General features: G+C 36.9%; 1 protein-coding gene across 7 annotated transcripts in view; it reads left to right on the forward strand.

Annotated features, from left to right (window-relative positions):
• Positions 1-13,797, forward strand: part of LOC121859525 (ATP-binding cassette sub-family C member 4-like) — a 112,076-nt gene that overhangs the window by 88,902 nt on the left and 9,377 nt on the right. For 4 of the 7 annotated variants that reach the window (XM_042356392.1, XM_042356389.1, XM_042356393.1 and 1 more), the window contains 6 exons: positions 623-774; positions 1,967-2,113; positions 7,128-7,207; positions 9,851-10,001; positions 10,736-10,842; positions 13,006-13,126. In XM_042356392.1, coding sequence (XP_042212326.1) covers positions 623-774; positions 1,967-2,113; positions 7,128-7,207; positions 9,851-10,001; positions 10,736-10,842; positions 13,006-13,126 — 758 coding nt within the window. Of the gene's footprint in view, positions 1-622; positions 775-1,966; positions 2,114-3,150; positions 3,231-4,869; positions 4,950-7,127; positions 7,208-9,850; positions 10,002-10,735; positions 10,843-13,005; positions 13,127-13,797 lie in introns of all 7 variants that reach the window. The other 3 variants (XM_042356395.1, XM_042356391.1, XM_042356390.1) reach the window with 2 other exon arrangements.

Raw genomic sequence — 13,797 nt, forward strand, 5'->3', positions numbered from 1 at the left:
GGAACAATCTGTCGGAGAGCTTTGTGATGGCACCAAGTGTGAGCTCAGGTACAGATACATTCTGGAACTAGTAATTGCCTACAGTGCATAACAGAGATGTGACCAACTGCACAAGCAGCTAACAGGCCTATCAGTGGTGATGATAATAAATTAAAGTAATATACAGTAGCTTTAAAGAGACCAGCAAGTCATGGAAGTATAATGTAAGCTGCACCAACCTTGCAAAAGTTACACACACACACAGACACTGCTATTCCCTCCAAGCACAATGTATTTAATATATTTACCACCAAATATTGAGATACTTTAATATGCATCTCATTTATTGGCAGGTTTGTCTTTGTGATGAGAAAATTATTTATTCCTGTTTTGAACATTAATGCTACAATGTTAAATATCTTACCTGTTTTACTATTCAATAACCTGTACTGTCCTGTTCATTATTTCTGTTCATGTATTGGTAGAGTTGAGGGATTTCTTCATCAGACTTAAGGTGACTTTCTTTGGTTCAGAAATTTCTAATGTCCGACACCAGTCAGGTCTTCAGGGTGATGGATTAGGGGCACTCGGCCAGAGAATTGTGAGTGATATAATCTTGAACTATTACCATTTACCTTGTCAGGGCTAATGGTGAACAGATGCGTGCCCACCTCGCTATAGAGTCGAATGACACCGTTGTGAATCTCTCCGGGAATGACTCAAGTTTCTCGTACAGCAGCGCTCCAGTACCAGATGGCTATTTGGATACAGTAACTAATGTTTACGTATATGCTGGTAAGGAAAAATGGTCATAATTTTTAGAAATAGGATGCTAATGATCTGCCCAAATTCATAGCTGATTATCTCTTTCTTTATATTTGGACACTTTATCTTTAATACAATATGGTAGTTGTGTATACTGCTAGGTTTTGTTAGATGTACAGATGCAAATGTGTGTTGTGAAGTGTACGAATTATGCTTGCTCTTGTGTCTGTGTGTATGTTACATTATTGTATTATTTCCTATATACCTAAACTCTTTAATCAATTATGCTGATCATTAGGGTCATCCTTGTTTTGCCTTTTTATTACATTGTGAATTAATTATATGACTGTACAGTAAACCTTCAGTTTCCATTGGCTTCAAGTTACTGTAGTGATGTTGATGTACTACAACAAACCAGTTTAGATCATAATTTACAATTTGATGCCTCTGTTATTCTTCAGATTACACCAGGAGTTTTGGGCAAATACATAACACAGTTTGTGCAGATTATTTTATTTGTGGAATTTTTATTTTATTTTACTACAACTGAGTACTAATTGGCCTATAGCTTCATTTATTAGAACTTAATGTAATGCAGAACTGTAGGTATAAAAGATAATTATCATCAGGTTTACAGCTGACAAGAGACCCAAGGGTAACATGACAGGTGAGGCTAGTCTTGGAATAAAGAATATTAATAGGCAAAATTAACTTCATATAAGAAATGAAAGTTCTCTTGGCACCTGCCACTCTAGTGTTGCCAAACATAATAGGAGAATGTTACTAAACTTAAAAACCTAAAGAACTTCACCAAATCCCTAACAAATATCTCGGTATGTATCGTGAAACATCATTTTATGATCATTTTCTGGCTATGGGAAACAGACTCCACTACAGTAGACTTGATATAGAGTTTTGCTTGCTGGTGCAATTTTTTTAGCCTCAAATCTAATTTTCACCTCTTATTGTCCACATACTACAGTAATGAGAACCAGTATGCCCACAGTAATGAATGTGCAGCATGGAGAGCTGTCTATAGGTTGTCAAGGCTAACCCACACAAGCATGAAAAGCAGTGATGATAGTGAATCGCATCTTTAAGAAAACATGTTTATTGAGGGGCTGCTGTATAGTACTTACAGATTCTTAGATGTGGTGCAGCAGTAGCTAGTTAATTTATAGTATTGTTGGTCATAATGTAATAAAAATTTCTTTGTTCCCAGGCTTGACTGCTGGACTATTTGTACTGTCATTGGGCCGAACAATACTCTTCTTCGTTATGTGCATGACTTCATCACGAAAACTCCACAATCGCATGTTCCAGTCTGTCATCCGTGTTCCAATCAAATTTTTTGACACCCACCCAATTGGTATGTACTGTACCTCTGTTTGTCAAGTCCTGGATAATTTTTGCATTGCCTATTTTTCATTTCATAAATTAGCCTTGTTGAGCCTTTGAACAATTGTGGGGAAATTTCTGTTCTTTCACTTACAATGTTTGTGTGGCTGTGTTCTTGAAGTTGGGAGTTTGTTACAAATTCCTCAAGTACATATTATATCTCAATCATTTTTAAAAGTTTGTATTGTTTCCATTCACTTTAATGTGTGGTCATTTTTTATGTATCTTCTTTATGTACTGTACAGTATTGTCACCGAGGCAAACCTCACGTCTCTCAAACATTACTGTGTTATAGTTCAGTAAGAATCAGGTCATTCACTTAGTTGGTATAAAACATTGTCTCGGGGGAGGATTTAAGGGGAACATAGAGGGCAAATGAGATTTGTAGTGATGGAACCACTTGGAAGCACTTTGTCCTGACCTTCTGAGGAGCTCCATCAACTCTCTGTGGAGTAAATGAATGACTGGCTGGCAATAAGCACACCATAGACATTAATACTTTATCAACTCTGCCTGGCTGTGGGATCAAACTTGCATTACAGTTTATGAATTGGACGGTGAACTATGGCGCCCCTTAATGAACCCCACATGTTGAACATATAAGCTAGCTAATGTTGTGAGAATTACTGTGGGATCATGTAGAATTTATAGGGTCTTGTACAATGTATGGGGTATTAAACACCAAGATCTTCCACACTTTGTGGAGTCTTGTAAAAGTTCCTAGGGTCTTGTACACTTAGTGATTTTGTACACTATGGGGTCTTGTACACACTGGGAGATAAGATCACCAAATCAAAGTAGATATCTTCTTTATCATTGATGTTACTAGAAGATATTGATCCTGAGATTCACAAAGAAGAAAACTTGCATCAATATGGAGTAAATTATTTTAATTCATTGTAGAATTAGTAACAAGTTATCTCTTACTCAATACATAAAGAAGAAGTAACTTGATTGATAGACATGAAAATTATATTATTACTATTACTATCATCTTTGACTATTTAGGACAGATACTTAATCGCTTCACAAAGGATATCGGCCAGATTGACGAGTCTCTACCTGGGACAATGTGGGATTTCATTGAAGTAAGAATAAATATGATTCAAGACTGCACTGCATGAAAAGTTATGTCATTGCCAGTGAAATTCTAACCCATTGATTTCTTGTGCATCATTTCTTAAAATTCCAAATCTGTTTTGTGTGAAATTGGAAGACTTAATGGTCTTATTTTATAGATAACAGTTGATTTCATTGTCCAGCAGTTTCTGGCCTGCACCAAAGTACTGCTGGCTGTAAATATCATTGGTTATGCCTGTCATTAGCCATTGTGAGAGTATCCCTGCAGTGCTCCTTAGCCCTATAATGCTGCCCATAAAGTATACCAGACTTATAGGCTTAACATTGTGAGGCATGATGTTGAAAGGTAATCAGAATGTGCTGGACCTTGAGCTAAATGAAAACATTGGCAGATGTGGCAGTAAATAATCACCCATCTGCCTTACATTTTTTCAAGGTGATCATGTGACTGCTTGTATTATAAAAAACAACATTGTCCTCACTTGTTGATTTGTGAGGACTCCCACAAGCGAGGACAATGTTGCTGTTGTAATGCAAACATTTATGTGATCTCCACGAAAGTTTTTAAGGCGGTGTGTGTACATTTTTCTGAGACACCCTGTAGTATCAAATTCTGCACCTCAACAGCTGCTGGATGATGGACATCAACCGTGAAATCTGGGTTAGAATGGTCATGAATGTTTTGTCATTGTCTTTGTTATGGTTAATTTTGTATGATATTTTGTTCTTACATATTGAGAATGTGGTTGTGAGACAGTAAGGACTAGATTATCCAATACACTATATGGGAGTTGGACCTAAATGTACAGTACAGTATTCTAACAAATAAGGTGAAAGTAACACCCGTACTGAAAACTGTAGTAATTACTGACAATGTTTGTAGTTTGAGTAACTTTATAGAATCTTGTACAGTAGTTGTTAAGGTTTGAGTTTAGAAGGAACACTTACACAACTGTGGATTAAGGAGGTTGTTAGGTTGATACCTGATGGCAGCTGTTGGGTAATACTGTACCAGAGTGTGATGTTCCCCCTCCCTCACCCTGCTAACCACCACAAAACCAGCAGCAGAGGTCAGGTAGAGGCACAGATCTGATGACCCAGTTGCCATCAGTCATGTTGAAGTAAAGCTTTACGGCTGGATTCCCTTCCTAACACCAACCGACAGGGTGGGAACACGGCTGGCAAGGCTGGGCCGCACCTCCCTTAGGTTAGATGAATGTTTAATGGTGTGTTGATGTATTTTGTTCTAATTTGAAGCGTTATATATGTTCTTAATTTAGTCTGGATGCAGGTTCAGTGTCTGTGTTTCTAGCTCTTTATTTGCTTTTCTAATATGATTCAGGGTCATTGCTGATTACTTCAGAATATTGTAAAAGCTCTGACGGTTTATAAGTTGTCATTCACTGTGGAGGAGACGATGAAAAAATGAAAGAAATTGGATAATCAAGTTCTTGTATGATATTGTTTTATTTTTATTTTATATTTTTTTTCAAGAGCAACTATAATGCACATGTGTTGCAATGCTGGATCACAAATATTCTCACTTCAATGCTTTTTTTCTTTGATTATACTGTATTTTATTTAGTCATTATGGCAAAAGTGTTTTTTTCTAACACAGGATTCCATTTGGCTCCCACATATTTTCAGGACAAATACTAAACAGGTTCTCAAAAGATTTGGGGCAAGTTGATGAGTTTCTTCCAGGAACCATGCTCGATTTTTGCACCGTAAGGAAGTGTTTTTCATAGTATTTGGTGATGGTGCTCATAACTGCCCGGCAAAAGGTGGTGGGATGGTGCTATATGATCCTATGGTGACGGGAATAATAGATTCTAAGTTGAAGAGTTTTCGGTACTGTATCTTCATATAAATACTGTCACCTTTCGATTCATTATACATTGAATCGTTTCCTAATTTATTATTAGACGACCGCCCTTGATTCAGATCGGCATTTGAGGCTGTTTACAGAATGGTCAGTAGGCAGGATGGTCATGTGGAAAACCGTTATTTGATTCTTGTCCTGCCACACACACACCTCCATTTCCTCCCTGACGCAGCTGCTCTTATTATTCTTGGGAAATGTTACATGGATGAACGTTAGTATGTATTAGGCTTGGCTCACTTGATCCTCCATTACCATATTTAGCTCCCCTGTTCCCTCATTTAGCTCCCTTGTTCCCCCATTTAGCTCCCTTGTTCCCTCATTTAGCTCCCTTGTTCCCCCATTTAGCTCCCTTGTTCCCCCATTTAGCTCCCTTGTTCCCCCATTTAGCTCCCTTGTTCCCCCATTTAGCTCCCTTGTTCCCCCATTTAGCTCCTTGTTCCCCCATTTAGCTCCCTTGTTCCCCATTTAGCTCCGTTGTTCCCCCATTTAGCTCCCCCCATTTAGCTCCTTGTTCCCCATTTAGCTCCTTGTTCCCCATTTAGCTCCTTGTTCCCCCATTTAGCTCCTGTTCCCCCATTTAGCTCCTTGTTCCCCATTTAGCTCCCTTGTTCCCCCATTTAGCTCCCTGTTTCCTCCTTTAGCTCCCCTGTTCCCTCCTTTAGCTCCTTGTTCCCCATTTAGCTCCTTGTTCCCCATTTAGCATTTAGCTCCCCTGTTCCCCCATTTAGGTCCCCTGTTCCTCATTTAGCTCCCCTGTTCCCCATTTAGCTCCCTTGTTCCCTCATTTAGCTCCCTTGTTCCCCCATTTAGCTCCCTTTTTCCCCCATTTAGCTCCCTTGTTCCCCCATTTAGCTCCCTTGTTCCCTCATTTAGCTTTCTTGTTCCTCCATTACCATATTTAGCTCCCTTGTTCTTGCATTAAGTTCCCTAGTTCCCCATTTAATTCCCCATTTAATTTCCCTATTCCCCCCCATTTATCCTTTATCCTAGAGTTAGATCAGCGACAAGTACCAGTAGATTAAACAGACATATTTGACATGCATACCCGTACATGATATAGTCCTGCTCTCTGAAGACTTGGTTAATATCTCAAAATTTAAGTCGTCCTTGGTCACATGGGAGCAACACACCTACAGTAGTCTGCTCCAATGGAAAAAGTCCCAATCTAATTTCAACTACATTAACCTTTATCAACTTGCCTCCCTCTTAAGTGCGTCAACCTAACCTAACCTCCAACCTGACATGTCCCACCCTCTTATTCTAACGAAACCTATTGCAGCCAAATTCATCCCACCCTAAGCTCACCCAATTGAACCTGCCTTAAGCATATCTTTGTTAGCTTCTCCTATGCAATTTTCCAGTCAGACTTCCCTTAGCATGCTCTAATCCATCTTGCCCAGCCAGAACAGGTCCTTCAAAGTCGAACATCCGTGTAGGCTACAGTAATTGTATTCGAGAACAGATTTGTATGTCGCTTTTTTTTCTAATTAATAGTTTGTTTGCCATTCCATTAGACAAATAAAGTTAGGCCACAGGACCATACTGCTGATAACCTTAAAAAAAATTAAATAGCTTCTTGTCAATGTTTAATGGACATGGCTATTAGACACAGCACATTAATTTCTGAATAATTCATATATATATATATATATATATATATATATATATATATATATATATATATATATATATATATATATATATATATATATATATATATATATATATATATATATATATATATATATATATATATATATATTATTTTTTTTTACATGCACAAGCTAACTCTGAAACTGTCTTTCACATGATAGGACCTTACTGTACAGAAGTTGGCCTTGTAGTCTGCATACACTTCTAAAAACTTTCTGGAGGTTTCTGGCTGTTGGTGCACCTCTACCATGACTACTTGGAGTAAAGTAGTAGTACAGTACTGGCACTAGAACCTTTTTGTTTTAAATAACATTATTGTCCATGAACTTGTCAGGATATTATTTATGACGAGGTCCTGTCTCTTCAGGTCAAATCCTTAACAGATTCACAAAGGACCTTGGACAGATAGATGAATTGCTGCCTATTACAGTCTATGATGTCATCACTGTGAGTATTACCAAGAAAAGATGATAAAGCTTTACCTGTTTTCCCCTAACTCCTGCATCAGCTACAAAAACTGCCTTTGAATAAGATTAATTTGTGTAAATATTCTTATATGAAATTAATTTATTAGTAAGGAAAAATTAATATCGGTAATTATGCTGTATGTACTAAAAAGGATAGTGTTTGTAAATGTACGAATTTTATCGGTAAAACAAAAGAATATATTTTGGTAAAATTATAGATTTTAGTAACAGTGAAAACTTAATAGTCATTTGTAGTGAAAAAAAAAAGAGTACTGTACCTAACAGGGAGAGAGAGAGAGAGAGAGAGAGAGAGAGAGAGAGAGAGAGAGAGAGTAACTATTGTTAAGTTAGTGGTTTCATCTTGTCCGGTAAAGACCAGATAGAATACGAAGTAGCAGATTAGTATCATATAGATCATGACAGTTTCATAGGTGACATTATGTGTTCTTGGGTGAACAGTAATTTATTTATCAAGACATTCTGACCTGAGCAGTGCTAAAAATTGTGTTAAGTAAATAATCTGCCACAAGACCTGAAAATTTCATAAAATGTCTAAAATCAGAAAGATCTATTAATTCAGCCTCACTGGATCCTTGAAGACTCATACAAAGTGTATCCCTTGTAACTGAAGACACAAGAACATCTCAGACTTCAGCTAATACACAAATATAGTTTTCCAGGTCAGCATCAAAATTACACTCGGATTTGTCTGAATTTTGTTTATTTAGCATCTGTTACAGTAAACTCTCGTTAACACAATACCTAAAGATGAGACTCGCTGCTGAGCACAAATTTATATAAATTGGTTTGCAAGATGAAATATGGAGATACAGTGAGATGAAAATGTTTGACACGCTGGTCTGCTGCTTTGTGACAGTTGACATCTGAGTACAGGTTGCTGTCATTTATACGAAGGGTGTTGATAGAAAAGGCCAAGGAAAGTGAGATCAATAAAAAAAAGATCAGTTTCCATAGTAACAAGGTGTTACATAAGTAAAATTGGTATCTGAAGCCAATGCCCATGGTTTGACTGCTATGCTGTTTATTGTAAAAAGATACAAATTTATCAAACTGTTATTAGAATACAGTATAACTTTATGGGCCATTGTAAAGTGTGAGACTTGCCATCACGGACACAGACAGTCGGGAAGAACCAAAAACACATCGCAAAACCTTATCTTTATAACCTGAAAGATGACCATATGTAATACACTTATTGTTTCAGACTAGATCGTTATAAGATTTCTTTTTCTTACTATAAATGGTGCATGCTATATTATATTTATATTGCTTGAAGTTATACCATCACATAATGCATATTAAAAACACTAAGGCTTCTTGCTTGCTTAGTGCATGTGCTTAAGATTAGCTAAAGGATGCATATCAGTTTTCCATGTACATTAATGGCTCTAGGCTGTTTTTCTGTCTTTTATGAGAAGGAATTTTATATTTTATAGCAGAAATTTTACTCTCCATATAATTTGACGATCATGGATGTTGCTAGATATTGTGCTCCAGTAATATAATCCAGAGAGTGGATCCGGGTCTGCTAGGTGGTATGGATGTATGGGAAGTGAGGGAACTGTAAAAAGAGAGTATAATTCAGGAGTGGAAGGTAGGTAGGAGAGGGGAAGACAGGAGGATGTATGAGTACAGTATATGAAGTGAGATGAATGGGTATCCTGATAGCAGCTGTATGAGTGGGTGGAGAGCTTGACATTGATTGAGTTATGGATAAGAAAACACTACTGGTTTTTGTGAAGCAACAGGAGCAAGTAAAGTATAGGACCTTGTTGTGGAAGGAGTGAGTACCTTAGCGGGTTACATCTTGTACAGTAGTAAGAATCGATGGATGAGAAGGAAAATGTGTGTATTTGTTTTGTCTTGTTTCTGACCCACCCCCATGAGGTGAAGAAGGGCGTGAAAGAGTAATTTGTGTGCAATAAATACTAGTTAAGGGGGAATATATCAGGTGCCAGGTCAAGTATGTATGTTCCAACTTAACTGGAATTAGGCTTTTGGATTGGGGTCCTAATCCTAATGGTTTTGTTTGGATAGATTTGGACCTATTAGGACAGGGGCCCATTTGACAAGCAACTAATATATCTAACAAATATCTGCAGTAGTTTTAAGAAGAGTGACCGAGGATAAAAAATACCCTAATGAGAAGATGCCCAACAATGTCTTGCTATTCTATTCACTTATGCTAGGACTGCTTTATGATCCAAACAGTAGTACAGTTTAATATTATGATCACATATAAGGGCATATAATTAGATAACATGAAGGCCCCTGAGTTGAGCACTAATGACTTTAACTGTAACAAGTGATTTGACTTAATAAATACTGAGGGTAATTCATTAATACACAATTGATATATATTTGGAACAGTAGTGTGAAGTCTCATTTATTATCATTATATATTTCCTGAGGTTATTTTCTCTAGTTGTTTAGTCTTCAGATTCATATCCAGTAAAATATATACATTTATCTCCATAATTCTTTACTTTTGTCTCCGTGTATCAGTACTGTAGTCATTGTCTAAAAATATCTAGTAAATGTATTGATTGATTTACATTTTAAAAGGTAACATGATAGTGATATTGTTGCCATACTTGTGCAGGTTCTTCTTAACTTCCTTGGTATTATTGTGGTGATCGCCTCTGTCAACATATGGGTCATCCTCCCTACCCTGGGTCTTGGCATTATCTTCGTCTTTCTTCGCCGTTTTTACCTCTGCACAGCGCGTGATGTAAAACGTCTTGAAGGCATCAGTGAGTATCATATTTGTGTGATTTTGATGGCTCTTCATTCTTTGTTTTTATTTCTATTTTAATCATTTCTATAAAAAAAATTTAATGTGGTCATGTGAGATGAAACCTTGAATAACTCTTTAATTCATGCCCTGGAGTTTATTTTTATTGTAACTAATATTTTCTATTAGTTCAGTTTGTAGTGATTGGTGACCCATAAGGGAGAGTAGAAGGCATTTATTCATACTAATAAATAATATGTTAGGACAATGCCTTAATGGAAATATATCTTGTATGTCAAATTAACCAATTAGCATATTTAAGGAAGTGGTGAAGGGGTAAAACTGTGGTAGAAGGAAGATACAGTCATAGACAAAATTCTCTGGAAACTTGGCACTTTTTTTGTGTGTGGTTCTGACATGTGTGAAGAAAAGAAGCGTTATTAGATACAAAGTAATCACATATAAGGCCCAGAAGTAGATGCCAGATATTGCCAAGTGTTCACAGAATTTTGTCTACAACTGTACATATAATTTTGAGAATTGCAAAATAATGTTTATTAGGGGATATTTTGGAGTTTTGAAAAGTACAGTAAAATAAATTTGAATGCATTGTATGATTAGAGGCTTTGAAAAATATAAGGGTACTCCTTAAAGTGAGTCTTATGATGAGACCTATACAGTACATGTATTTTGATGGCAGGGAGTGTAGCCTTCATGATCCATAGCCTTAATGTACGTATGTGCACTCAACAGCTCGCAGTCCTGTGTTTTCCCACCTGAGTGCATCTTTACAAGGACTCACCACCATCAGAGCATTTGAAGCCCAGCAGATTTTCAGGGATGACTTTGATAATCACCAGGTGAGATTTTTATTTAATTTACCAATTTGGGTGAAGGGAAACAGTGAGTGACAGTAGTGATAGGCTGACAATGAAGGTACGTGATTGGCTACTTTAAATTCACGCACTTTACCTCGGATATTGGTTGCCTGAACTGTGGAAATTTCTCAAGTGATTGGGAAAAATACATTTTACTTTACAAACTTTACTAAAAATGGACTCCCATAAAATTAAAACATTTGTTTTAAAATGTACAGGGGGTCCCCGAGTTACAAACACTCGCCGATACGAACGAGGTCCCATAAGGTCAATTACTTTAAAATTCTGACATAGGTACAACTGGTTCGTAGTATTAACGTAGGGGAACTAGTTTGTGTGGCGGAGCGGTGGGTGGGGAGTAATGAGTCACCCAGCCACATGCCTTGAGGGAGCGTCAGTACATCTTACCCTCTTCACCTCAATAGTGCATTTGATCAAGTGCAAAATTTTTTCTGCTCGCATCATGACTTCCAAATGCAAACCTGATGCAAGTGATAGTAGTCCATCCAAGAAAGGGAAAAAATTTTCAATGGAATGGAAAGTGATGTAATTAAACGTTATGAAAAAGGCAAAACACCCTCAGTTATTAGTAAAGTGTTGGGCTTCAGTTGGTCAATGATCAGAACAATTTTGAAAGAATACAAAATTCTTAAACATGTAAAAGGATCTACACCAATGCACTCCACTGTGATAATAAAACAAAGAAGTGGATTGTTAATTTAAATGTAAAGATTGTTAGTGATATGGGTGGAAGATCAGCCAGCCCAAGGTTTAAATATAAGTGTTAAACTTTAAGTTTTACTTTCCTTTACTGTATTTTGTCATTCAATTCCTTCTTTTCTCTTAAATTAAGTGATTCTAGATGTATAAAAGGACTTAGGCTATAGTATAATGCACATAGGGTATGTGTTCCGACTTGCACATTTTCAGCTTAAGAACGTCCTTAGGAATGGAACTCGTTCGTAACTCGGGGACCCCCTGTACTGAAGTTACGGTATACAGTGTATTCATTTACAAATACTAGTAAATGTTCTGGAAGGTAAATCCTGAAAAAGGCTACTTCAGTGCAGGGACTGTACTTCACTACCACACACACCTCTGTGTACCACCACCACCCTGGTTGTACCACCCAAATTTATGATCTCTCTGTATGATTACAGGGTGTCTACTGGTCTGGAAAACCTGGAAAAGGCAGGGAATTTTATTTGGAGCTGAAAAACTAGGGAATTTGGTGAATAAACCTGGAATTTTATGTGAATTCAGTTCAACTTCAAAATTTTGCTATTTTGACAGCAATCTTGCCATAAATTAATGATGTACTATATAATAGGTACCTAAATAATTAAACTTTTAGGACAAATTCCAGTAAATAGTTCACTCCAGTAACTGAATTGTCTGTGTATCTATGATACTGTATTTCATGTAAACGATCAAATAACCAAATATTACAGGTTATACCTACCAACTCTGCAACGGATGAATAGTTATAATTAAGTGACTTTATTTAAGTGGATAATTCCATATATTATTCATGAGTCATATACCTAAGTGGATCTGGAGTGTGATTTTCAGTTTTTGCCGGATTTCTGGCTCTTTTTTTTTTTAAATGTCCAGGTCGACCCACTAGAATTGCACAAATTTGAGGAGAAATATATGAATGGTTGTGGGGGGGGAGGGGGGTGTCAAGGTCTTTGCTGATATTCATCGCTAGGTGTGGGGTGGGTCACGAAAGGGTCTTCAATTCTTGAGTAAAATCATTTATATCATCTTTATATCTCCCAATAGTGTACGTATACATATTTAAAACCTATGATTTTGTTCTTCTGTAATATTAATACCGAATTAATGTACCCGGAATTTTTCAGTTTTACATCTAGACACCCTGGAAAAGCCAGGGAATTTTGTTTTGTCTGGCAAGTAGACTCCCTGGATTAACCTGATCTTAAGCCATTTTCTTTTCCATAACATGAAAAGTAAAGTTCTCCTGACACACATTTCTTTTTTATAAAAATTATACTGTTGTAGGTCTCAAGAATATACAGTACAGTATATGTATTGTTACTAAGTTGCAGTGTAGAGTTGTTCATGACTTGGAAGGAATGTATTAGTCTGTATATTATTAATTATAATTGGCACATGTTGCAGGATCTGCATTCCTCAGCCTGGTTCCTGTTCTTATGCACCACTCGATGGTTCGGCATTTGTCTTGACTGGATCTCTGGATTGTACATCGGTATTGTCACTTTCAGCTTCATGGGCATGTCAAGTGAGTAAAGTGTAGATATTTTCCCTAAGGTAGTTGACACCTTGCTTGAGATGAAACTGTTGTTGATGATCATCCTATAAGAGGTTTGTTAATATTAAAGGTAGTACAATCTGGTATCAGACAAAATTTTTACGTGCACTTATTAACAACTGGCTCGAAGGCGGGCAGCAATGAGTGGTAATAAATGGAGTACGTTCTGAATGGTAAAAGGTTCTCAGTGGGGTATCTCGAGGCTCTATCCTTGGACCCACCTTGTTTGTGATCTATATAAACTACACAGATGAAAATATATCGAGCCACATTGTCAAGTTTGAGGACGACACGAAGATATTTGGGAAGGTAACAACCCTAATCACAACTATTCTGTTAACACTTTCCTGGATACTGTCAATAAGGAGAAAGATCTTGGTGGTGTGATAGATTATTCACTGAAGCGGTGCAACAAGTGGGGGCAGCAGTGAGAAAAGCAAATTGAGATTTGGGATTTATAAAGTGTATTTTTAAATACAAGTACAGTACAGTACAGTACAGTGATATCTGTGTTAGCTGGGGATTCAGATAACTGAGTTTTGGGGACTGTTGAGAGAGTTCATCCTGTATAATAAAACTTACTGTATATTACCTATAAGTAAACATAATAATACTGTATATCTGTTACAGTATATAAAAAA

Source organism: Homarus americanus, unplaced genomic scaffold, assembly GCF_018991925.1.
Source record: "Homarus americanus isolate GMGI-L3 unplaced genomic scaffold, GMGI_Hamer_2.0 scaffold7626, whole genome shotgun sequence".
Lineage (NCBI taxonomy): Eukaryota > Metazoa > Arthropoda > Malacostraca > Decapoda > Nephropidae > Homarus > Homarus americanus.